The sequence below is a fragment of the Quercus robur genome, chromosome 4 (genome assembly GCF_932294415.1).
Source record: "Quercus robur chromosome 4, dhQueRobu3.1, whole genome shotgun sequence".
Lineage (NCBI taxonomy): Eukaryota > Viridiplantae > Streptophyta > Magnoliopsida > Fagales > Fagaceae > Quercus > Quercus robur.
Genome location: NC_065537.1, coordinates 30,834,792 through 30,862,430, shown reverse-complemented (window position 1 = coordinate 30,862,430; position 27,639 = coordinate 30,834,792). Strand labels below are relative to the sequence as shown.

At 36.5% G+C, this 27,639-nt stretch overlaps 1 protein-coding gene and 1 long non-coding RNA gene across 2 annotated transcripts; both read left to right on the top strand.

Moving 5' to 3' along the window:
- The first annotated feature begins 8,860 nt into the window (after positions 1-8,860).
- Positions 8,861-10,609, top strand: LOC126721738 (uncharacterized). The gene is made up of 3 exons (XM_050424800.1): positions 8,861-9,182; positions 10,229-10,402; positions 10,492-10,609. The coding sequence occupies exons 1-3, from the start codon at positions 9,037-9,039 to the stop codon at positions 10,607-10,609; spliced, it is 438 nt and encodes a 145-aa protein (XP_050280757.1). The 5' UTR covers positions 8,861-9,036.
- Positions 10,610-12,020: 1,411 nt separating this feature from the next.
- Positions 12,021-27,429, top strand: LOC126721133 (uncharacterized). Its single transcript, XR_007653833.1, has 3 exons — positions 12,021-12,254; positions 25,015-25,081; positions 27,097-27,429. It is a non-coding gene; the product is annotated as an uncharacterized LOC126721133 (long non-coding RNA).
- Positions 27,430-27,639: the final 210 nt, after the last annotated feature.

The following is a 27,639-nucleotide window of genomic DNA, read 5'->3' as shown; positions in this document are numbered from 1 at the left end:
AAGATATGTTATCAAGTTTTGTGGGAGGTCATATATACATATTTCTATAATTGAGATGGGTCACATGATCTAGTGCTAATTGTGTATGCCTTGGTTGAATTGATCATTGAAATTTCACATTAGACTGAGGACTATCTCATTGTTGATATCCACACACAACACACAAGTTTATGTTCAATAAATGCCATATTTATTTGTGTGATTGTACTTGATGAAATGTGTTTTCACATGCTCAATCTTTGTTAATTCAAGTACAAAATTTTTTTTTGAGTGTTTTAGGTGTTTTTGGAAAGTATTTTGTTTGAAAAATCTGAAAATTTCAAAAATCCAGTTTTGCCCTGTTTTGGCGGCTCAGTCGCCGGTGTGTCAAGTCGCGAGCCTCAGTCGCGTCTTCGCAGGTCATTTTTGGCGACTTGTTCGCGAGTGGAAGGTCCAGTCGCGAGGTTTACTCAGAGATTTTCGTGGCTCAGCTCGCGACTCATTCGCAGATAGACCTTCCAGTTGCGAAAAACACTTAGAAAAATTTTCAAACTTTTGTCCTTGAGTGTTTTGGCGGCTTGATCTGGCGACTTTTTGGCGACTCATTTCAGTCGCGAAAAACGCGTGTTTTGGAAATATAGGGGCAGTTTTTAAACTTTTTGTTTTCCCTCGATCATTTTGTGACTGTTCATTGTCTCTCTCATCTGCTCTTACCCATTCACACCGTGCCTCCATTTTCGATCTCCATTTTTGCCTCTTTTCAGCTCAAAATCATCGAGTAACAGGTATGGTTTTTCTGTCTTGAACTCTATTCTACTTGTTGTTGTGGTTTTCCCTCTGTATTATTCGCATTTGATTGTGATTTTGAGATGGGTATTTAGCTCAGCTATTACTCTTTGTCCATGCTTAGCTTATGCAAGCTTTTGTTTCTGTTTTGAGCTATTTTAAATTGTTGATTTTGTTCTTCATCATGTGCTTAGCTAGGGTTTGCTATTTGTTGGTTTCTCATCTTGTCTGATCCGCTGTTGATGTGTTGATTCAAAATGATCCTGTGTTGAATGTGTGTTTTTTTTTCCTCAGCTGATTGTGTGGTTTTATTTTGACCCTCTCTACTGTGTAGTTCAATTTGGGCGATTTGTGTCCCTCATTGCTATTTTCTGGTCATTTCCATCCAACGGGTTTCTTCATTATCCCTAAATTACCACTAACCCATTGCTAATAAAGTCTGTTGGATTGTGTTCTGTCATTTCCTTTGTTCATAATACAGACTAGACATGTCACCATTCAAGAAAGCAGCTGTGAAAGGAGGTAGTTCCAAAGGGAAGGAACCCGTCATTGATGTTGATGATTACCCACCTCAAACAAAAGAGACTCGCTCTTCATCAAAGAGATTCGATCCCAACAAGTTCAGATCCTATGCAGCCTATCAGTCTCATGAGAATTATTTTCAAAATGCTACACCATTACTAGAAAGAACTGTGGATCGGTCCTCACTTTATGACACTGACATTCCGAAATGGTTCGCTCACAAGGACTGGAATTACCTTCTCTCTGATCTGGATGACGCGTATGAAGATTTGGTAAAAGAATTTTATGCCAACGCAATTGTGGAAGAAGATGAACTTAAGTGCTGGGTTCGGAAAAAGAGCTTTTCTGTCTCTCCTGCATATCTGGCAGAAATCCTTCACATCAACAGACCAATATTCCGACATTCACCGGTTTATGATGATCTGTGTCCTGATGAGGAGCTTCTCAAAGAAAGTCTTGGTCAAGACTTGGAGTTCTCATCCAATGGAAAATCCATCAGTGTTTCCTCTCTTCCTCCAAAACTGAGAGTGCTTACAATTGTGATGTTTCACAATTTGTACCCTTTATCAAGCACTGGGTATATGAACCTCGGACGTGCTTTGTTTCTTCATGATCTAATCTCTGATGTGGAAATAGACATCTATGCTCATATCTTTCATGTTCTGCGCAAAACGGTTCTTCGAACTGAGTCTCGGACATGCATTCCTTTCTGCTGTCTCATTTCACGGATCTTGAAGCTCAAGGGAATTTATCCAACGGCAGATGAATCTCCTCTCTCAAAACCAAGTCCAATCAACATGCGTACATTCAATGCAAGCATTGGACATAGTCGGAAGAGAGCCAAACCAGAAACTTATGCATCTCACAGTGGCTCTCATTTCAGCACTCTCTCCCTTGATGAGAAACTTGATCGCATTGTATCCTCTGTCCACGAGTTGAATACGAAGATGTCCGGACTCATAGCTACTCTACACCATCACAGCACTCGATGGGATATGAAGTTTATGTCTCTTCAAACTCAATTGGATCAAATTCAGAGAAAGCTAGAAAAGGATGAATAGCCTATTCCATGACAAAAAGGGGGAGTGATAGGCCTGATCAGAGGGGGAGGATATTACCTAAGGGGGAGTGTCTTTACATTCTTCTTCAGTTTAAGTTGATATATTGTGTTTTTTAAACTGTTATGTGATTTGTACCCATGTGCTTTTGTAAGCTTTTAGGGTTAATGTTTTATGTATAGTTTGTAGGCTTTATGGTATGTACCTTGCTTAATGCAACCTTTATGCTATGTTGAAATCAGTACTTTGATCTAAATGTCTTGCATTTTGATTTATGTACTGTCACTCTTGTGCCCTTGTAGGATTGTTCCTAGATGCATATACCTTGTATATTATGCATTGATTGAGTGTTATTCATACAAGTATCTTGCTTTGTGCTTGTTAACTTATATGTCCTTGTGTTCATTCCAAGTGTGAATGAGCACTGTGATCACTACCTTGTGATGTTCACTTGGTTGATCAAGCCATGATTTGTTTCTTAACTCTATCTTTGTTTGATCTCATATTGCCTGTTTCATATGCATTTCACGATTTTCTACTTAACAATAATCATGGTGTATTGTTGTGTTTCAGGAGTCTTATGTTCATATGATTCAAGTGCTTCACAGCTTCTAGAGTTAGGTGTGAGTGAGTTTTGTTCAACTGTTCCCAACTCACATGTTAAGTCTAGAGTCTGTTTTAGGGTTTTGTCACGGAATAGCCAAAGGGGGAGATTGTAAGGTTGAATTTATTCAACCATCTAATTGGCTTTATTCCGTGCCAAATTTACTTGTAATTCAGCATTTAGTAACCCTGTATTTAGGTGGGTTTGATGTAAGGGTAGTGAGTGAGATAGAGTGAAGATTGCTCAAGAGTGTGCAAGAAAACAGAGACTCGCGGCTTGGCCTCGCGGGTGACTCGCGGCTGCAAGCCGCTAGACGCAGCACACATGCCAAGCATGCTGGAAGGTGAACAGTCATGCAAGCTGGAGCACTACAGGACAAAACAGGACAACTGGCCATACGGTTATCTCGCGACTGGATCTCGCGACTTAGTTAAGCCGCGAGTTCAAGCCGCGAGCCACCCCTGTTTTGTAAAACCTGATGTTTCACATTCCTCTCACACTCCAGTATAAATACCCCTGTTACCCACGATTGTAAGAGAGCTTCCAAAGAGAATTTTGATAGATAAACCCTAAAGAAAAACAAGATTGATTCACCCACAATCTATACATTAGAGTCTCTTCAAATTTCTCAACTCTCTTCCTCTCCATTGTCAAATCCTTGAGAGGCATTATACCAAACCTGGTTCTCACCATTATCATTACTGTGAGAAAGCTGTTTGGATTTCTGGGAAGCAGTTAGGAAGGAACCAATCTTCATTGGTTGATGCTACGGTCTAGTAGCGGAATCCGGGAAGCTAGAAAAGAAAAAGGTTCGACGCAACCTCGTTGGAGCAAGAAGCTTGGAGGGCTTAGGTGCACTGGGTAGATTAGGCTTGGAGGGTCTATTGCTGTCCATGTATCCCAATTGTATTTTCTAGTGGATTGTTTACCGCTTGGAGGGCGGCGGAGAGGTTTTACGCCGAGGGCTTCGGTTTCCTCTTCGATAACACATCGCGCGTTGTCTTTGTGTTTGCATCTTCCTTCCTCTCTATCTTTGCCTTTTCATTATCTGCTGTGGATTGTGTTTTAATTTGGCTTAGATAGTTTTTACCAATTCCATATTATAGCTTATGTTAAGTTTCCGCACACTTGTTGTTTGACATATTGTTTGAATTGGTTAAGTTGTAATTTGGGGGTCTAAAAGTTCAAAGAGTGTTTATACACGTTTTTGAACTTTCATATCGTTTTACAACCACTAAGGTCATATGTTATGATTGATGTATAATATAAGTGTTATTAATTTCTAGCTCCACCACTAATCATATGTTTAGATAATCATTTATTAGTATAAACTTAGTGGTATGTACTGTTAAATTTTCGATTGCCCATCATTTATTGTTGTTGATTACTTCAAATTCTCAATTCCAAGTATTGACTCCCTCTTTCGTAATTGTAAGACCGTATGGGTCGTGAGCACCTTGAATAGCCCCGCTGAAATCTGTCTGGTCTGGTACCGTCAGCTTTTAGATTGTATGCATCCGAAGCAGGTACCGAAATTGTGTTTCTTCTATTGTTTATGACTATTGTATTTATAAATGTAAAAGAGCTCAGAGATAGGGAACATTGCATAATGTGCTGCCCTTTTATTTGACTATTTCAGGTGGTGTGGCAACCATATAAAGCTGAATTAGCCCGCCCGCCTGCGTTCTGTGTTGCCGGAAGAAATGTATGGATGGCGAGGGTACCGCTTGTATGTTTCTAGCTAGTAGACAAACATACACTAGACCGTGTTGTTCGTCAGTTCGGGATGGTACAAGAAATCCCCCCAAATGTTGATACTGACGAAGCCCTTCATGCCATAGATCTGAGGGGGAAGATGGAGGTGAATTGGAGGGACAAACATTATGGCCATATCCAAGTATGGAATAGTCGAGCACGATCTCTATGTCATAGAGCACGACTAGAGGGTGATATGTCGCCTGCTCATCCATACTTCGATTGGTACGATAGGGTGACTTGGAGGTTCGTCGACCACACTTCGGCTTCACTTCTTATTATGGTAATTGCTTCGACCTTTCTTTTCAATTTTTGTTGCATATCAGGAACTTGAGTATGATGTACTAATTGTATTTATTTACTTTCAGGTTGCCAGTCACAAGCAGCTGTTGAGACGTTATACAGTAGGCAGTCTTGAGTACAAGCATATTTCAATTGTACTTAAGACAGTGGAACGCCTTCACCGTATAACTGCCCAACTTCCGTTGGAAGAGATCAATGGGGCAAATCTAGAAGCACCAGAAGATACTGGACGACCAAGCACGAGCTCAACTCGTGCCAGCCATAGCCATGGTCAACGTGCTGCATCCCATCAGGTTGTCAGTAGCCCGGATCCCCCTCCACCCCTACGTGCATCTCTTGCCCTAGAGTTCCCTCCACCTCCACATGCATCTTCTTCCCCAGAGATCCCTCCATGTATTGCTCATGCAGTTTCTGACCTAGAGATCTCTCTACCCACTACTCATCTTTTCACCCCGAGATCCCTTCACACACCCCACATACATTTTTTGACCCCGGTCATCTTTCATTTACTCCGCCATCCTTTGATCTCGGCCCTAATTTCAGTCAAACCCCTCCTGTCATACATACTTAATCCCCCTCGTACAGCATTGGTCATATAGACCATGTACCACCCCATAGTCACTCCATGTCATTCATGCCCACTCCTAGACTGCATATAGATCCCATGACTACGGGCCTCACTCACATTTCATTTGCTACACCATCCTCCCCCGCAGTTGTAGGATCTTCAGTTGTTGGGAGTCAAGCAAAACAGCCAGTTGTGCATGTTGAGAATGAGCAGGTTGTTGGGTTACAGTCACCCCCACAAGGTCGACCTAAACTCACAACAAAAGCACCTCCTTATGGGACAGGTGGTCACAAAGCAGGACACAAGGCTGGCCCCACGGTATGACAAGTCATTTAATGTAATGAATATTGAGTAACTACTGTTACGGTTGGAATTAGAATTCATGTAATCCATTGTTTGTTTGTAACTCCATCTTTGCAGCAACGCGAGGAGCCTCACCAAGGAGATGCAGTACCCCATCCCCCACATACCAGACACTATACGAGACAACATAAGCGTAAAATGCATTAGGATCAACACCCCATCTGAATGTGTATGTGAATTTTGCTATTGGGTTTTCAATTTGTTTATTTTAGGCTATATGTAATATATTGGATGACTTGGGTATGTTGTGCCATAATTTGGGTAAGTTGGATTATAGGTAATTGGGTATGTTGTGCCATAATTTGGATCTAGGAATATGAATTGGGTGGTTTAGCTGATGGGTTTAGTAAAATTTGAACATCCATTTTGTGATAAAGTTTAGTTTGTGTTTGTATAATTTGGTGATGAGTGTGTTTGTTCAATAAGAAAGGGGTTGGGGAGAGGTTGTGGTTTCCTAAGTTTAGAATTCTTTTCTTTATCATATATTTTTAGGCAAGCAAAGGTTTTTTTTTTTTTTTTTTTTTGACTTATATCATCATCTAATTGCCTTCTTATGATCACAGATATGCCAGAGAAGATATACATTATCTATTGTATATATATGATTTAATGAGAATCAAGCTGTATGCAATGCCTAAAGAGGCTGAAAATATTGATGCTACGTTAGTAGAGGTAATTCCTCTTGCACCATTACCATCTTTTACAGATTTTATGGGATTGTGGGTTTTTTCCCCCTCTAGTGATTTTTACACTGCGTTCTTGTGATATTGTGTGTTATATTTCATATATGATTTAATGAGAATCAAGTTTTTTATATGCCTATGTATAATGGAAATTTTGTTGCTACTTTAGGAGAGATATAGTCTTCATGGACCATTAGCACCAACTCCGAACTCATCTAGAAAATAAATTGGGCCCTATGTTGTAATATACTTGTTGGTTGGATTTTAGGGAAGTTCCTTGGGATTATGTATCTCATTGAAGTCTGTGATTGGATTTTTCATAATATACATCTGTTTGTTCCTTGGGTCATGTGATTATGATTATGATTTAATTGTTAGATAAAATATAAAGACTTGGGAATTAGGTTCAAATTGTTACTAACAGTTCTTTGAGTCATTGTAGGCAGCCTTTGCTCATCTACTTTATGATATTTGATATCTGAAATTTTTTGAGCTCTTTGAGCTTAGAAATTGATGTCTGCTTATTACAAATTTAATCCTATTATCTTTTCTTCGTTATAATCTTGTTTTGTTGCTGAAATCTGAATTGAGCAAACTAGAATTCCAAAGTGAAATCTAGAAAAATCAGAAATTCAAACTTTGAAAATAAAATTTGAGACTCCACGGGGTACCTCTGTGAGTGGTGATTGTAATTATCCCCTTTTAAAGTAAATTGTAGAGATTGATGCTTATGGAGATCCAATTTATACATATAAACCCATTTAAAATGTTGTCAGTTAAATTCCCATAATATGTATAAAATGGCTTTATACTATTGATTTTATAATATATTGCTTCACATCACTTGCAAGTCTTATAAATTTTTCCATGCATAATAAAACAGTAAATGCCTAAATGGTGTTTACCATATTTCTAAAATTTTAGAAGCAAGAAATTGTGTAAAATTTTTTCTATGCTTGTGTATCTTGTTGAATCATGTATGCAACTGTCCATATTTGTAGGTATATGCGGATTTATTTTGGGTCACTTTATTGAACAATTTTTATTATTAGGAAAACATCCCAAATGCAACAGTAGAGAGGGTGAAGGTGGGCATGCTTGGGGGTGTTGAATCTGCGCTTGGGTTACCAAAAGAATCACTTATGAACTGACACCTTATAACAGTATGATAGAATGGGCAGTGAAATAGATCAATTGTGTAAGATTTGCAATATACTTGGTATGCTGAAGAAGCCCACTATGAAGTTCTATTTTTATATAATGTTGTTTCTGCCACTGTTTTTAATATTTTAAATTATACTTTTTCAAATTCCAAGGCCCACTAAGTTATAATGAATAACAATGTCCTTTCTCTTATGAAAGAGGCAGAAGCACATTACCAGGAGCTTGAGGAAGACCGTTTGGTACGTTTGATGCCCTTTTCAAAGATATAGTGGTAAGTGATTTTAATGATGATTTTAAATATATAGTGGTTAAATTTCATCGGAAGGGCATCAAACGTACCAGACGGTTTTTCTCAAGCTCCTAATAATGTGCCTCTGCCTCTTTGATAAGCGAAAGGACCTTGTTATTCATTATAACAAATAACAAAATAAAATGTGGGCCTTCTAATTTGAAAAAGTATAAGTTAAAATATAAACAGTTGTAGAAACAACATTATATGAATGTGATTAGGTTTTTGACCACAGTGAGCACAAGTGTGCACCGAATGTGAGGTTGAGGGAGGAGGACGAGAAACTCTTTGAAATGAATTATGTTGAGTTCATTCGGAGGGATATTGAGGGTAGTGATCTTCATACTATGATGAGAATTGTGTGTGAGCTTCTTAAAGGGATTGCGACCAATTATAAGCAACAGGTCACCGAGACAGTTTCTGCACAGATTCAGCATTTGTTAACTTCGTTTGCTGCAAACCCAGTTACGAATTGGAAGGATAAGGACTGTGCCATATACTTAGTTGTCTCCCTTGCTACTAAGAAGGCTGGGGGTAGTTTGGTCCCGACAGATCTTGTTGATGTTCAGAGTTTTTTTGCTTCAGTTATTGTGCCGGAGTTGAAGGGTCAGGATGTGAATGGGTTTCCGATGCTTAAGGCAGGTGCACTAAAATTCTTTACAATTTTCAGGAATCAAATATCAAAGGATGTTATAGTTCAGATTTTCCAAGGTTTGGTTTGGTTCCTTGTTGCGGAATCAAATTTAGTTCATTCTTATGCTGCAACTTGTATTGAGAAACTGTTGCTGGCCAAGGATGAGGTGGGAAGATCTAGGTATACTGCACATGACGTTGCTCCATATTTTTGTTGAGCTGATGACCAACCTATTTAATGCCTTCAAATTTCCAGAGTCCGAGGAGAATCAATAAATAATGAAGTGTATCATGCGGGTTCTTGGGGTAGCAGAAATACACCTATTGTGATGCGTGTTATTCTTGCATCAATCCGTGGGACTGTGATGGAGCTTGGAAATACACCTATTGTGACTTCTAGGCTAGTGATGCAACTCTTGGCTGGGTCCAAGTTCATTGAAGTGGACAACAGTTTTTGCGAGGATCATGCCCTCTTGTAAGTTTTGAGAAATTTTTGTGAAATAATTACATGAAAACCCCCAAAGTTTGACCTCGCTGTTTAAACCTTAAATTTTCAATTGCACCAATTCCTACCTTATGCCATTAAATTTTTGCAATTTTGACCATTACTATGTCTCATTAAACTAAAAATAAAAGAAATTCATGTAATCTGTGTTTACAACCTATTTAGACTTCAAGTTTGCTTCATATGAATATTTGATTCTATTCTACGACCAAAATATGTATCGAAGCAACTTTAAAAAACCTTAATAAAGAGACACATTTCAATAAAGAAACCATTTTCTTGTGAGTGGTTTTCTGGCACTAAAATACTTTCGCCTTTCGGTGTTTATGTTTCAGATTTTTTAGTGTCCTGATAATTTTCAAGGCTAGTTCACTTGAGTTTCCATTACTTTTAGTTAATAGTGACTCACTGAGGAGGCAAAGGAAACAATTTAGGAAGTAACTTGCGTTTATAAGGGACTTGACACTTGATTCTCACTCACATTAAACTTTCATGTAAACACTTTAACTAACTTGCGTTTCTCTTTTTAATAAATATTCATATGAGTTATAAAATCTAAAAATTCTGACTAACTTGGTTGAAAATTTTTATTTTCTTGGCTCTGAACTCATTTTGTTTCATATGAAGCTAATTACCTATGAATTCTGATTTTAACCATATAGGTATATAAGATGCGAATTTTTTGATACTTATTAAAAAAAAAAAAAAAAAAAGATGGGAATTCTTTGGTGGTCAGGGACCTTTCCTTTAAGTTCTGGGTACATGTGCATGAATCTAGTGGTAACCAATTCTATTCAAAATCTTGTAACTACTTTTGATGAGTTAACTGCTTCATACACAATTACACAGTCGATTCTTTTGCCTTGGTTTGATTAATGACTCTTTTAATTTTATTACCTTACTACAATGTTTCACCCTTTGTTTCTTCAATGTCTTCTCTAATGGGGCTTTGATTTTGTTGTAATGTCATTGCTTTTCCTTGTCTAATTGGTCACTTTGCACTTTTGCCTCCTTAGGGAAAGAGACACCGACAAAGACGGGAAGGTTAACTTTAAAGAATTTTTTCATGGGCTTTTTGACATGGTGAGGAACTATGATGAAGAAGGTCACCATTCTTCACATCAATTTGATGATTCAATGGAGGCCCCAGCAAAAAAATTGTTTGCTCAGCTTGACAAAGATGGTGATGGGTATTGATCAAAGATATATTTCTCATATAAATAATGTTCTTTGAATGATATATTCTATTATTTACTTGTATTGGAATTTTCTTTCACAGATACTTGTCAGATGTAGAACTAGTACCTGTTATAGGGAACATGCTACTATTCATCAAAATGTTATGGAACACATGCTGCTGTGGTGCATTTGTTGGTCACAGCACTGATGGATGCTAGAGGTCTGTAAGGGAAATTGTTTCTATGGGTTTGGGTGGTCAGTGTTGGGTGTATTGGTGGTGAAGGTTAACTAGTTTTGGAATGCAAAAGTGTTAATAATTACTGGGTCATCGTGGAAGGTTTTAGTAATGGAGGCAAAGTTGGTTTCTGTTTATGAAGGGTTGCTGGAGATCATGAGAATGGTCTTGCCGTTTTATTTGTTCAGCAATAGCACCTAGCAATGGCATATGTGCTGATTGAATCTTAAATATTGTTGGATGTGGTGGTGTTCCTAGAAATGGGCCTGAGGTGGCTTTACTGCATTAATCATGATTAGTAGCCTAAAATGGTAGTGTAATGAGCTCAGTAAAAATGTTTGTCTTGGTGGTGGTGCTTTTGAAGGTCATGATGAGGTGTGGTCAAAGACTCTGATGTGTTGGCTAGTGGTGGTTGTAGGATAGGTAGTCATGGTGATAGCATATGCATGGTCTTGGAGTTAAGAGATTCTGGTGGTTGTAGTTGAGTAGCTATGGTTTTGGTTGTGCTAACCCTCTCTTGGGTGATCTATAAGGTGCAAATATGATTTTGTTGAACCTAATGTCAACCTTAGCATGTAATTGCCTTGTGTGATTGTGTGAGTTTTTGTAATATTCTTGCAATTAATGTGGGAAATATGGCTACTATTTGCAACATTAGCTACTATATCTATATTGACAATTATTTGTCTTTGTGCATGTGCTCAAACGTGTGTGTACGTATTGGGTTAGGTTCAAATTGTAGTAACTTTTTTTAAATTTAAATTGCTCAATAATCATCGATGTTAAATTTCAAATCAATCAGGTGTCCTTTACTGCCCAATCCATAAAATTATGCATTTAGTGTATTTTAAAATATTAAAAAAATAAAAAATCTTTAGCACTCTTAAAGATGGAGATGGCTCTTAATCCCCATTCATCTTGATATTTGATGAGCATGATGGGTATGGAAAACATATAATCTGGTGGGTAATTTGACAAAATGCTTGGCCAATAAAAAGATATTGGGTGGTATATCTGACATTAACCTATATTTACACCAAGTATAATTTGAAACTAACCATGTATATCATATTTGTATAATTATAAGATAAAGAAGTCCATGTGTTCTGTAACACCCCAACCCAATTGCCTAATTAATTTATGGGTTTATATGCATGTCATTATCTTAATTACTTTTAAGTGCATGAAACTTTGATTTTGTGATATTATAGAACATGTATGCCATTTTAATGTGATGGGTATAACTTTATAAAGGTAAGGATATATATATATATATATATGTGTGTGTGTGTGTGTGTAAAATAATACTATTCTTGTAGATAAGTGTGAATGCAAAGAAAAATTATATATATAAGTGTGAATGCAAAGAAAAAAAAAAAAAAAGTTGAAAAGGGGTGGGATATTTTCTTCCCTAGCATCCCACGTACCCCACCCCTAAAGTCAAATTGCCTTATCTTTCTTTTGCTGTATCTGAAGTCCAGCAGCTCATTTTCCCCTTTCTTTGTTCTTCTTTCTTCTTCCTTCCTTACACGGCAACATCTCTCCCTTCCTTTCTCATCAAAAATTTTAGTTTCTTTAAAGAAGAAATTAAACAATTAGCCTTAAGGTTTCATCCTCAAAGTGTGTGGGTAAGTAATTTAAACCTTATCTGATTTTGTGCATTTGGATAGTATAATTGTTTGCTTATTTTCCCTCTTTGTTCTCTACTCTGATTTTGGAAGCTGAATTGGTGATTCTGTTTTAGTTACTTGAAATATTAATGATATTGTGGTCTATTGAATGCTTATTAGGGTATTTTAATATGTATACTATAGGTATAAAGATACCAAAATGAAATTAAGACCTATTGCTATTTGTTGATGATTTTGTAAGATTATGTATTGAAGCTGTCTCTGTGACAGATTTGATGTTTACAACAAGAAAAATATGTATTAAATCATATTCTGTGAATTAGGATGCTAGGAGTAGTTTTTATGAATTCCAAGATACACATGGTTGTTATAGAAGTGGTCTCACAACATTTGGATGAACATAAAAATAATGGTTTAATTTGTAAGTTGCAAGAAATTCTGTCAGAACAGATTTGAGTATACTGTCTTGTGTGATTTTTAATAAATCACTAGTCGCAGACCCGCGCATTGCACAAGATAATTTTTTTTTTAGGGTGATCTTATTAAATATATTTGGGGTAATAAGTAATAACACTCTTCCATTCTGTTTATATTAATAACAAAATATTTTAACTTTATTTAAGAATCTTTTTATAAATGTTTAACCATGGTTAGTAAAGACATTACTCATAATTTTAGAATTAAAATACAAATTTATAAAATACCAAAACATTTGAAATGACAAATCTCTCCATAACTCATTGGGAAAAGAAAAGGAAAAAAAAAAAAAAGGAAAAGACATTACTTAATATTTTGAAATACACTTTAATTTAAAATTTTAAAATAAGAGAATTTAATTTTAAAATTAAGGTTAATTTTGGAACCTACCTTAAGCACATGCAAGTTAGTACACAATATTTTAATATTAATTTAACAAAATTTGGGCAAACCAATGTAAATGGTGAAAATATTTTTTCCTTTTAAGTTTGAGGTTGAGTGTCATTTCTTCAAACCTCAAGAAAGAGGAATGTAATTACCTCTATATTATTATTATTGTTGTTGTTGCTGCTGTTATTAATAATTGATTTTTTATTTTCTTTTAAGTTAATAAAAACCTTACATATACCTTTTTATTTATTTATAGAATATACATTTTTTTAACCTTTACATATCTTTTTTTTAATGTCAATCTTTACATATACCTTAAGTAAACTCTATATATTCCACTTCTTTAGATGTGCAAAATCATAGACTACTACTTCATAATAATAGTAGTTAATTAGTTTTATCACTTTTTTTCATAATTTCATTTATAACTTTTTTTACTATTATCATAATTTCATTTCTTATGTAATTTTTATTATTACATTAGAACATCTCCTTTTAGTTATGAATTAGAGTTTGATTAGTTTTAAGTTTAAATATATTGCTATGATTGTGTTTAATTATTGATTATTGATTCAATTTTTTAAGTGAATGTAACAGTTGATTTTATTGCACTGTAAAGTTTTTAATGTTCTTCATATTGGTCATATTTATTTTTTATTTTTACTTCTCCTTACAATTTCTTTGTTTTCCAATTAATAGTTACTAATTGACATTTGATTTTTTTTTTCTTTACCATCTCTCTCTCTCTCTCTCCATAGGCAACCTATTGTTTTCCAAAACTTGATGATTATTTTATTGCATTAAATATGCATTGTAGGTTTTTTTTTTTTCATTTAATTTTGCTACCCTTAAGTTAGTATATCCATAACTATTAGTTTCTTTATATTATATTTGGTTTGATATCCTCATTATTATTATTATTATTTTTAATTTAGTGTTTCCCAATTGGCATTTGTTTTGTATTATATTTTTTCTTTGATGTATTGGGTTTGAGAATGAGTGTGTCCCTAGTATTACTCCACTTTATGAGGACACTTTTATTTATTGAATTTAAGTAAAATTTTAAAATTTTAATTTTTTTAAATAAAAAAAGAGAGAAATTAAAATATAAATAATTTAATGATATGGAAGATGTGGGGAGACGAATAGTGATATTAAGGTAGAAGGTAGAGGGGAGATGAAAAGATAAAGGTAAGGAAAAAGCTTGGACAAAGTGTAGATGAAAAAGAAAAAAAAAAGAGTACAATTTTTTAAGGATAATTTTATTAATTTAAATTTAAATAAAATATTCCATGTTTAATTATTATATATATATATATATATATATAGATGTGACAGAATTTAACTGTTGAATAACATAAGATAAGAAGAAAAAAAAGTAAAAATAAAATATATAACAATAAATACCAATAAAGAGAACAATTGCACATAAAAGATTTTTATTCTTTCTTATAACTCTAATTAAGATTGATGGTTTTTTTATTTAATATGTGTTTTAGTATTGCGTTTTTTTAATTTCCCATTAGAAAGTCTTTTCTTTCCCTTTTATAATTTTCATTGAATTTTGGTTTGGATTAATACTTAGTTGTTCTTGGAAATAGGTATTTGAATATGCCTACCAATTTTTGACTAATAAATTATTATAAAATCTATTTTTTATTTCTTTAGTTTTATTTTAATTTTGGTTAAGTTAACCATGTAATTTTGTGATGATCTTTTATTATTATGGTAATTTCCTTATTCCATAAGAGATGAGTTGTATATTAAGCAAATGTAACACACTACAACAAAGTTAGAAGAATATGGTTCACCTTAAAAAATATTAATGAAATACACAAAAAAAAAATATTATAATGTTCGAAAGTTCAAAAACGTGTATAAACACCTTTGAACGTTTAGACCCCCAAAATACAACTTAACCAATTCAAGCAATATGTCAAACAACTAGTGTGCGGAAACTTAACATAAGCTATAATATGGATTTGGTAAAAACTATCTAAGCCGAAACAAAACACAATCCACAGCAGATAATAAAAAGGCAAAGATAGAGAGGAAGGAAGATGCAAACACAAAGACAACACGCGATGTGTTATCGAAGAGGAAACCGAAGCCCTCGGCATAAAACCTCTCCGCCGCCCTCCAAACGGTAAACAATCCACTAGAAAATACAGTTGGGATACACGGACAGCAATAGACCCTCCAAGCCTAATCTACCCAGTGCACCTAAGCCCTCCAAGCTTCTTGCTCCAACGAGGTTGCGCCGAACCTTTTTCTTTTCTAACTTCCCGGATTCCGCTACTATACCGTAGCATCAACCAATGAAGATTGGTTCCTTCCTAACTGCTTCCCAGAAATCCAAACAGCTCTCTCACAATAATGATAATGGTGAGAATCAGGTTTGGTATAATGCCTCTCAAGGATTTGACAATGGAGAGGAAGAGAGTTGAGGAATTTGAAGAGACTCTAATGTATAGATTGTGGGTGAATCAATCTTGTTTTTCTTTAGGGTTTCTCTCTCAAAATTCTCTCTGGAAGCTCTCTTACAATCGTGGGTAAAAGGGGTATTTATACTGGAGTGGTAGAGGAATGTGAAACGTCAAGTTTTACAAAACAGGGGTGGCTCGCGGCTTGACCTCGCGGCTTGACTAAGTCGCGAGATCCAGTCGCGAGATAACCGTATGGCCAGTTGTCCTGTTTTGTCCTGTAGTGCTCCAGCTTGCATGACTGTTCACCTTCCAGTATGCTTGGCACGTGTGCTGTGTCTGGCGGCTTGCAGCCGTGAGTCACCCGCGAGGCCAAGCCGCGAGTTTCTGTTTTCTTGCACAGTCTTGAGCAAACTTCACTTTATCTCACTCACTACCCTTACATCAAACCCACCTAAATACAGGGTTACTAAATGCTGAAATACAAGCAAATTTGGCACGGAATAAAGCTAATTAGATGGTTGAATAAATTCAACCTTACAATCTCCCCCTTTGGCTATTCCGTGACAAAACCTTAAAACGGACTCTAGACTTAATATGTGAGTTGGGAACAGTTGAACAAAACTCACTCACACCTAACTTTAGAAGCTGTGAAGCACTTGAATCATATGAACATAATACTCCTGAAACACAACAATACACCATGATCATTGTAAGCAGAAAATCATAAAATGCATATGAAACAGGCAATATGTGATCAAGCAAAGATGGAGTTAAGAAACAAATCATGGCTTGACCAACCAAGTGAACACCACAAGGTAGTGATCACAGTGCTCATTCACACTTGGAATGAATATAAGGACATACAAGTTAACAAGCCCAAGGAAAGATACTTGTATGCTCAACACTCAGCCAATGCATAATACACAAGGTATATGCATCTAGGAACAATCCTACAAGGGCACAAGAGTGACAGTACATAAATCAAAATGCAAGACATTTAGATCAAGGTACTGATTTCAACATAGCATAAAGGCTGCATTAAGCAAGGTACATACCATAAAGCCTACAAACTTATGCATAAAACATTTACCCTAAAAGCTTACAAAAGCACATGGGTACAAACACAAAACATCCTGAATAACATCATCAAAATATATAAAAGTTTAAACTAAGAGTATAGTATAAAAGTTTAAACTAAGAGTATAGGTTAAGAGTTAGAAACAATTATACACCAAAACCACAGTGTATCAAACCCATATAAACATTAAATACCCAAAACATAAGCATATATAAACAAAGTCTCTGATTTTGACAACTTTGACAACTCCCCCTCAACACATTACTCCCCCTTAAGAGCTGCTTTTCTGCTTCTCATCATCAATGTCATTAACAACAGAAAGAAACATCTCCCCCTTTTTGACCGGAATGGCCAAAGGGTCACTGTTCATGCTGGGTGGTGAAGCTGTCAAGTTTTGCAGACAAAACATCAATCTGGTCTTGCATGGCTCTCATCCTCTCAGAGTGCTCAGTCTGGACTTCTCTGATCCCATCAAGTCGTTCCAGAATGATTTGGAAAGCATCTGGAGGTGTATCTGAAGAAGTTGATGCTCTAGACCTTTTGCCACTCCTCCTGGGTGTTGAGGTTGATGCATGCCCTGCTGCCTCTGCTTCAGTCTCCATTGGGACACCCTCTCCTTCATCACCTTCATCTTCTTCTCCTGGAAGCCTAACACTTATCCTTTTGCAGGTAAGCTTGTTAATTGCAGAGGGTGTGGACATGGGACTGATGTCTTGAGGGATTGGAACACCCTTCCTTCTAAAAACCCTCATTAGCAAACTGGGAAAGATCAATTTTGGCCTAGAGGTTGTTCTTGTCTCATCCACAATGGTGTCATATATGTGGGAACTTATGTCAATGAAATTATTTTCTTTGAGATCCATCAGAAAAATTGCTCTTGCACAGTTGATTGTAGTCAACTTCTTTATGGGATAGAGGTTAAACACCATGATTATTGTTAGACACCTCATGTCCACTGGAAAGGCAGTGGTATTCAAACATTTCCCTTCTCTCTGCCCACCTATCCTTTGTTGAACTGTTTCAATAGAAACACTCCTATCCTTGTAATTGATAAATTCCTGATCTTCTAATCCTTCAAGCCCTAGCACATCATCAATGACATGTGCATCCAAAATGAATTCTTTACCTCTAACCCAGCAACTTAACTCATTCTCCCTTATCACAGCATTTGAATAAAACTCCCTAATCAGGGGTTCACACACTACAGAGAGATCACTCAGAAGCTTTTCCCATCCTCTTCCTTCAAAACAGCTTGGGATAAAGGATTGTCTTAAGTCCTCCAAATCTACAAATCTTTCTTGAATAATTCCTGCTTTCAAGAAGATATCCTTGTATCTCTCAAAGTGTTGAACTGACCTAAACAGTTTAGAATCCATTTTCAATCTTTTGTCAGCCTTCTTTGCAGGAGTTTTCTCCTTCGGAGGTGAGGGGGCCATCTGTGAACAATCAGAAGAGGCCACAACAGCATAGAACAATATATGTGTAGAACTAGTCAGTACCATGTAATTAACAAAGAGATTTCAGCCACACAGATGAACTCGAACACTTAAACAATAAGCTACTTAGATCAACCACATGGATAAACAAGCCTAAAATAGGAAACACAAGAACAACAGGGAGAATGCTGGGGAGAATAAAATCAGCAGATATAGAAACTATCCTAAAGGCAGATATATGTCATTGAGACATATAATGGAAAACTGATATGACTAATAATCAGCATTTTGAAACTAACAGATGCTCCCAACAGATTAACACAATAGAACATGCACATTCAGCACAGTAAAACTCACATCCTCAAACGGAACATTTTGAAACAACTTAACAGCTCAAGATCAGATAAAAAAAAGACACACTTAGCTAAGCACAGGATGAAGACCAAAAAGGAAACAACCAAGATCAAAACAAACTCTAGCAACAGCATCCGCAAGCTAAGCATGAACATAGAGCAATAGCCGAATCACAAACCCATCTCTAAAACATAAACATATGCGAAAAATCAAGGGGAAAAACACAAAGTCAAGTAGAAATGAGTTCAAAACTGAAAACCCATACCTGTGACTTGAAGAATTTGAGCAGAAAATATGCAACAATGGAGATTGAAAATGGGAGCACGGAGTGTTTGGGAAGGAGATAGTTTAGAGAGAAGATGAACAGTCACAAATGTTCGAGGGAAAACTGAAAAAGATTTAAAAGCTGTCCCTATTTCTGCCAAACACGCGTTTTTCGCGACTTGATTGAGTCGCCAGTTCAAGCCGCCAAAACACTCAAGGACAAAAATTTGAAAAATTTTTCTAAGTGTTTTTCGCGACTGGAAGGTCTACCCGCAAGTTAGTCGCGAGCTGAGCTGCGAAAATCTCTGTGTAACCCTCGCGATTGGACCTTCCACTCGCGAACAAGTCGCCAAAAATGACCCGAGAAGACGCGACTGAGGCTCGCGACTTGACATACCTGCGACTGAGCAGCCAAAACAGGGTAAAACTGGATTTTTGAAATTTTCAGATTTTTCAAACAAAATACTTTCCAAAAACACCTAAAACACTCAAAAATCTTTTTGTGCTTGAATTAACAAAGATTGAGCATGTGAAAACACATTTCATCAAGTACAATCACACAAATGAATATGACATTTATTGAACATAAACTTGTGTGTTGTGTGTGGATATCAACAAAGAGATAGTCCTTAGTCTAATGTGAAGCTTTAATGATCAATTCAACCAAGACATACTCAATTAGCACTAGATCATGTGACCCATCTCAATTATAGAAATATGTATATATGACCTCCCACGAAAACTTGATAACATAACTTGGAGCTTTACATTTAACTCCACTTTTAATCATAACATTTGATCTTTTTGATCTTTAGAGGCAATCACCTCTCATTGTGAGAGTGATATTTGATATTTTACTTTAATGAACAAGCCTTTGGCTTTTTGAATAAACATTTTCTTTATTATAAAGTCGCTTACCCTTTTTCCTAGTCGAATACTAGAATGTGCGACAGGCTTTTGCAGCTCAATATCTCTTTTCATTTGGAGATTTACATTTGGTAAGCTCTTTCTAGTAAAAACATAAATAAATAGTGGGAAGATATATTGACACAAGTCTATGCATGTCTCAAGATCAACATAACCATTCACTAATCATTCATGACAAGTTTGAAGATCTATTTACAACAATCACATAGATTTCAAGATTTTCCCCACAGTGATATGAGTGCATGAAAACAAGTAATGCTCGAAAATGCACAAAATCATTAGCACAAAGGTACAAGGCAAAATAAGTTTTGAGACAAAAGCTCAACAAAGTCAATCAAGCTTTTTGATTTTCTAATTTTTATGTGATTTTTGGATTTTTGACACTAAAAGCAAAAAGATTGATAAAACAAAATTAAAAATATGCACAAGTAGACAAGCAAACAACCAACAGCAAAAACAGTAAGCAAACAAACAAACATCGTCACAAAGTATAGGAAGTATTAATGCACGGACATGTTGTAATGCTTATGCATGAGTACCCTTTTTCACCCACACGTCACTTGCGTTTGGGGTGATTTCCTTATAGGATTGGGTACGGGGGTTAGGGCTTTCAAACCTTCGTGAGAAGCTTTCCAAGCAGTTGGTGAATGCACCAATCATCTTCATCACGTTCATCATTCCGGGATCACCATTCAGATCTCTAGATTGATCACCTGCCCAATTTCTTCTATCATTTCTAGGTCCTCCTGACCTTTGAGGAGTTGCACTATTCTTTGCTCTCAGCTTTTGGCAATTTGGTCGAGTATGCCCTTGAAGTCCGCAATAATGACACACATAAGTTGCTCTAGGACCTCTTTGTGGTCGTGGGCGTGACTTGGCACGAGATTCAGACCTGCCCACAGATTGATTACGGGGATTCAACATCCGTTGGTTCACCACATTCTTCTTCTCCTCCATCTTAAGCTTCTCTTTATTAAGGTCAACTATAACTGGATCTTTGGCCTTTACAAACTTCACTTCTTTAGTGACATTTCCAGATGAACTACTTCCTCTGATATATCCCAATCCGGATTTGTCTGAAAAGTTCTTTTGAGATGAGATAACATCATCTAGCTTCTTGGTGGTGACCCTCTCTATTTTAGCATTTGCTTGCACAACCTCATTCTCAAGAAATCTCACTTTTGTGTAAGTTTCGGACAGCTCACCATTCAGTGTTTCTATCTCACATTTGGCCTCTCTATATCGGATTAGGAGACTTTTGTAGTCCTTCTCTGCCTTCTTCATTTTTCTCACAGCAGCCTTGGCCACCCTTGTGTACTCACCCGACTTCTCCAAGAGTGAGTTATAATTCTCTTGAAGATTTGCTGTGCTTTCATCTTCTTCATCATCTGATTCTTCAACAATTCCTAGTGATTCATCATCACTATGTTCTCCAAGGTCTCGTACAAGCAGATTCAACTCATCTGAAGACTCAACATGAGCAATAGTCATAAAAGCTGAATAGTTCCTCTCTCCATCACAGCTTTCTTCAGATTCTGAGTCAGATGAATCCGAGTCACTCAATGTCGTGGCATACACTTTGCCTTTCGATTTCAATAATTCGGACATTCCTTCTTAAAGTGACCATGTCCGTTACATTCAAAGCAAGTGACACCTTGTGTAGGTTGGGATTCTTTTCCATCTTTCTTTTTGAATTCCCTTTTCTCCCTTCCAGAACTTTGAAATTTTCTTTTATCATCAAATTTGCCATTATTTTTGAATTTCAATAACTTTCTGAAATTTTTGACAAGGTATGCAACATCTTTGTCAACCACATCTTCTCCCGATGAGTCTTGATCTTCCACCTTCTCATTAATGGTCTTAAGAGCAAGAGATTTACTCTTCCGTTGATTGGGCATCGACATCTCATAAGTCTGAAGAGAACCAACCAGCTCCTGGACTTTGATGTCATCAAGGTCCTTGCTCTTCTCAATCGCCGTTACTTTAGCACGAAAACTTTCCGGCAATGATCGAAGGATCTTCCTTACAATTTTTGAATCCTCCGTTTTCTCCCCCAAGTTGAACTTGCTGACAACCACCTCATTTAGCTTCCCATAGAAAGAGTCAAAAGACTTATCCTCACTCATTTTGAGCTCCTCAAACCGAGTGGTCAGCATTTGCAACTTGGTGTCTTTCACTTTCTTCGTGCCTTCATAGGTGGTTTCCAAAATCTCCCATGCTTCTTTGGCAACGGTAATATGAGAAATCCTGTGAAATTCATCTGGAGACACACCACAGAAAATAGCATTGAGTGCTTTACTGTTAGCATTAGATGCAGCTAGTGCTGCCTTATCCCAAGTGGATTTGGCTGCCTCAGGTCTGGTCCAACCAATCTCAACAGCATCCCAAACGGATTCATCAATAGAACACAGAAAAGCTCTTATGCGAACCTTCCAAAAAGCATAATTACTACCATCAAAATATGGAGGTGCATTTAGGGATTGAGACCGATCCATCTCAAAAGGGAGTCAAGGATCACATAATGGTAATGAAACCAATAACAGTGTACCCGCTCTAATACCAATTGAAAGTTCAAAAACGTGTATAAACACCTTTGAACGTTTAGACCCCCAAAATACAACTTAACCAATTCAAGCAATATGTCAAACAACTAGTGTGCGGAAACTTAACATAAGCTATAATATGGAATTGGTAAAAACTATCTATGCCGAAACAAAACACAATCCACAGCAGATAATAAAAAGGCAAAGATAGAGAGGAAGGAAGATGCAAACACAAAGACAACACGTGATGTGTTATCGAAGAGGAAACCGAAGCCCTCGGCGTAAAACCTCTCCGCCGCCCTCCAAGCGGTAAACAATCCACTAGAAAATACAGTTGGGATACATGGACAGCAATAGACCTTCCAAGCCTAATCTACCCAGTGCACCTAAGCCCTCCAAGCTTCTTGCTCCAACGAGGTTGCGCCGAACCTTTTTCTTTTCTAGCTTCCCGGATTCCGCTACTAGACCGTAGCATCAACCAATGAAGATTGGTTCCTTCCTAACTGCTTCCCAGAAATCTAAACAGCTCTCTCACAGTAATGATAATGGTGAGAATCAGGTTTGGTATAATGCCTCTCAAGGATTTGACAATGGAGAGGAAGAGAGTTGAGGAATTTGAAGAGACTCTAATGTATAGATTGTGGGTGAATCAATCTTGTTTTTCTTTAGGGTTTCTTTCTCAAAATTCTCTCTGGAAGCTCTTTTACAATCGTGGGTAAAAGGGGTATTTATACTGGAGTGGTAGAGGAATGTGAAACATCAGGTTTTACAAAACAGGGGTGGCTCGCGGCTTGACCTCGCGGCTTGACTAAGTCGCGAGATCCAGTCGCGAGATAACCGTATGGCCAGTTGTCCTGTAGTGCTCCAGCTTGCATGACTGTTTACCTTCCAGCATGCTTGGCACGTGTGCTGCGTCTGGCAGCTTGCAGCCGCGAGTCACTCGCGAGGCCAAGCCTCGAGTCTCTGTTTTCTTGCACACTCTTGAGCAAACTTCACTCTATCTCACTCACCACCCTTACATCAAACCCACCTAAATACAAGGTTACTAAATGCTGAAATACAAGCAAATTTGGCACGGAATAAAGCCAATTAGATGGTTGAATAAATTCAACCTTACAATGTTATCCACCCCAAATGTTTTCCTATAATGACAAGCTTTATCTTTTAACCTCTAAGAAATGCAATGCAATGACCAAAGGATATGCCCCTTTAATATATTGTCTATAATCAAATAAACAAAGGCTCTTGCCCCCTTTAGGTACAGGTTTATATAGAATTCAATTGTTTTCAATTTCTTCTTTCTGTGTAAGAAAGAACCATCAACCTTAACTAACCAAAAAAAAAAAACATCAATATTAATTAGAGTTATAAGAAAGAACAAAAATAGGATAACATTTAAAAATTAAAGAGAAAAAAAAATTTTAACAAACAAATCTAAATGGCATTAACCAATGTGGAGTTTTAATGAACTCTTGGTCTACCTAGAATATAATAGGGAAAATAAAAATGAGACTAATACTAATTCTAGGAAACATATATAGAGAAATAGAAATAAGGATGCTAATTAAAGAACATTGGCAATACCATCAATCCCATTTAAAGCTTAATCATAGCTCCACTAATTTGCTGACTTTCAAATTTTGGCTAGTATATATTCAGGCGTTTTCCAATGCCATAAAATTCCTTGTTGTCTGGTTTTACTTGAATTCTGGCAAACTACCCAATCAAATTAAGGAGAAAATAAGAGTAATGATTCTAGTGTAGAACAAAAAAAAAATCCCAAAGATTAGTAATTTGGCATAAATAGAAGAATGTATAAAAAAATTCATCAAAAATTGAGAGAGAAAGAGAGAGAACCTTTTTTTGAATTCTGGCAAACTACCCGATTAAATTAAGTGAGAAAATGAGCATAATGATTCTAGTGTAGAAAAAAAAAATAAAAAGAAAAGAAAGGATTCCCAAAGATTAGTAATTTGGCATAAATAGAAGAATGTATAAAAAAATTCATCGAAAAATTGAGAGAGAGAGAGAGAACCTTTTTTTTTGTGAGAGAAAACCATGCATAGAATGGAATAGATAGTTACAAATTTATAGTAAGAGAATGTGAATAAGAAGAGACAAAATAAAGGAAGATGAAGAGAAAGAAGAAGAAAATATTTATGTGGAGGGTAGTGGGGAGATGAAAAGAAGAATCATAATATTTATGTAGAAGGTAATGGGGAGATGAAAAGGTAAGGGTGGAGAAAGTGTGGATGGAGAAAGTGTGGAAAAAGTGTAAATATTAAAATAAAATAAAAATTAAATGTTAAAAACAATTATAGGAAAATTGGAAAGAAAATGATAATGAGGTGGACGATGATGTGGCTTAACTGGAGCGTAGCAACAATAAATGCTACGCTTTAGCTTTTAGATATATATAGATGGGTTAATGCTTTGACTCCGAAATTTTTATGGTTTATACTGGACATAAAGGGGAGTAGTTCTGTAAAATTTCATGACAATTGGAGGTGTTTGGATAGCCCGTTTGTATTTTACAAGTGGATCATATGTTGCTGGAATGAGTAGTGAACAACATATGCTACGCCAGGCTTTGTGGATGTAATTCTCAAGTTAGGGTGTATGTTTTGAGCTATAATTTAATACGCTCATCCTTTGGTATGTTTGAAGCATATATAAATTTTATGGATTGGTTTCTCTATGGTTTGGCTGCAAAATGTATTTGATGATTGTATCATATGTTTTGGGGAACTTTATGTGATGAGAATTAAGATTTTCTTGAGTTTGAGAGTTAGGTTGTGATTGAGGTATAAGTTTATATATTAGGAAGATTTTGTCCGTAATAAGTTTTGGTTTTTCGTTTAGGTGGTGAGAACAAGAACACGGACACTTGAACTCCTCGTGTACAATCTCTTGCGCCTTCTGTTTTCAGGTAAGGGACTTGTGACATGTGCTTTTGATAAGTATAAAAAATTGTTTAGAAAAATATTATGTATTAAAGCTTTTAATTAGAGACATTACGTATATGCATGATTTAAGTAAAATACGTGTTCGTGAGTTATTCAATATTATATACATAATAGTTTTAGCATATTGATGCTATGATTTATATCACGAACATATTATTTAAAAACGAAGTGGATATGCTACTGTTTTGAAACATTTATGTAAAAGCAAAGTTATCAGAAAAATGTAGTTTCGGGTTATTCCATTGTTATGTTCTGAACTCAGCCAGTAGGGGTTGTAGTACTGGCATTTCCATGGAAATTCTGATTGGCCATTAAAAGTGGGACTGGCTCTGCTGTACCCGCCCTTGTTGGTAACACCCAACTTGTGGAGGATGTCAACCTACCCCCATGGTAGAAAATATGTATTATGATATGATTCTGGAATTACCTGGCATTGTGGGGAATGTTGGATGCCTGGCACTCTTGAAAGTTCAAATATGTGTATAAAACACCCTTGAACGTTTAGACCCCCAAATACAAAATAACCAATTCAAGCTTTATGTCAAACAATTAGTGTGCGGAAAATGAACATAAGCTATAAACAGAATTGGAAATCAATCTAAGCCAATTATAAATCACATCCACAACAGAAAATAAAAGGCAAAGATGAAGGGAAGAGAGATGCAAACACGAGAACAACACACGATGTGTTATCGAAGAGGAAACCGAAGCCCTCGGCGTAAAACCTCTCCGCTGCCCTCCAAGCGGTCAATAATCCACTAGAAAATGTAGTTGGGATACATGAACAGTAATAGATCCTCCAAGCCTAATCTACCTGATGTACCTAAGCTCTCCAAGCTTCTTGCTCCAACGAGGTTGTGCCGAACCTTTTTCTTTTCTAGCTTACCGGATTCCGCTACTAGACCGTAGCATCCGCCATCCTTGGCATCTTCCAATGCTTCCCAAAGCTCCAAAAACACTCAACACTCTGAATGGGTGTGGGTAGTGTTTGGATAGAAATCTCCTCTCAATAGGTATGACAATGAGAGAGGGAATGAGAAGAGACTACAAAGATTTCTCTCTAAGAATGAGTAGCTCTCTCTAATTGGGTGGGTGTTTTGAAGAAACCTCTCTTAGGGTTTTTCTTTCTGAATAGCCACACATATTTTGTGGGAATGAGGGGTATTTATACTGGTGTGAGAATGGAATGCGAAGAGTCAGTTTTTCCAAAAACAGGGCTGGCTGGAGACTTGACCTCGCGACTTGACTGAGTCGCGAGTTCAAGTCGCGAGCTAACTTAATGGCCAGTCTGGATTTTTGTCGTGTAGTGCTCCAGGTGGCGTGACTATTCAGCTCTCCTGCATGCTCTGCACGTGAGCAACTTTTGGCGGCTTGCAAGCCGCGAGCCACCCGCGAGTCCTAGCCGCGAGTCTCTGCTTCACTGCACTGTCTTGAGCATTTCTTCACACTCTCTCACACACTACCCTTACATGATTCCCACCTAAATACAAGGTTTCTAAGTGCTATATTACAAGCAAATTTGTCATGGAATAAAGCCAACACATGGTTGATTAAATTCAACCTTACAACTCTGTACTGGAAACCTCCCAAAGTAGTGACAGACTTACAATTGGATTAACTAATCTGTATTAGAAATGAGGTATAAAGCTATTTGGAAATTATAAGAAAGATATATTGAATGTGTTATAAGTCTGATGAGAAGTTATGATAAAGTATTTGATAATCTGTTCAAAGATAAGATTACTGAACTTATATTTAAGTTCCTTATTATGTCATTTTATTTATTATATGAAAGAAAAATGAAGTATTCTCATTTGAAAGTTCTTAAGTTATTTTTGAGAACAATATGAACAGTATGAATGCTATTTTATCAAATTTGGCATATCCATAAACTATTTGATTTACATGTATTCTTATTAAAGGCCCATGGAGCTTTAAAACCTTACTGGGCTTCGCAGCTCACCCTATTATATTTCAGTGCGCAGGTTCTTCCTGGAAGCAGCGAGAGTATTAGAGGTGGCAAGGATTTTGTGTTTTCTCGTTTTGTTAGAATGTAGAGTTTTGTTGTATAGCAGTTAGCTCTTTTGTTGTATAGAAGGAATCAAGATGTACTTGATCCTTGAGCACAGATGTAATTTGGTACCTTAGTTTGTTGTGAACCCCAGTTGTATGTCTTTGGGGTTAGGTTTGTAATAAGAGTTTCCGCTAAATGTTTAGCTATGTAATATTCCATGAATACCTTAAGTTTCAGTCAGGTGGTATTTTCCAAGTTTGAAGGAAATGAAATTTCAAGGTTGCCATCATTTTTGTATATATTGGCTTTTATGAAATAAAATAAGTAGGAAGTCAAGAAATAATTCTTGATAAGTACCTTCAGTCTCTGATGAGGTAAACTTAATATTAACATGCCGATCATGCTCTAAACTCTGAAGTACAGGTTTGGATCATGACATGTTCCATACCCCATCTCCTCTCTCCAGTCTCCACTTGATATTTGATTCTTTCTGGATAATTTAGTGAT

Excerpts from the sequence above, each read along its gene's own strand:
- LOC126721738 (XM_050424800.1), top strand. The coding sequence starts at position 9,037 with ATGCGTGTTATTCTTGCATCAATCCGTGGGACTGTGATGGAGCTTGGA. Across the intron at positions 9,183-10,228 it reads TGCGAGGATCATGCCCTCTT|GGAAAGAGACACCGACAAAG; the intron begins GTAAGTTTTGAG and ends TTGCCTCCTTAG. Across the intron at positions 10,403-10,491 it reads CTTGACAAAGATGGTGATGG|ATACTTGTCAGATGTAGAAC; the intron begins GTATTGATCAAA and ends TTTCTTTCACAG.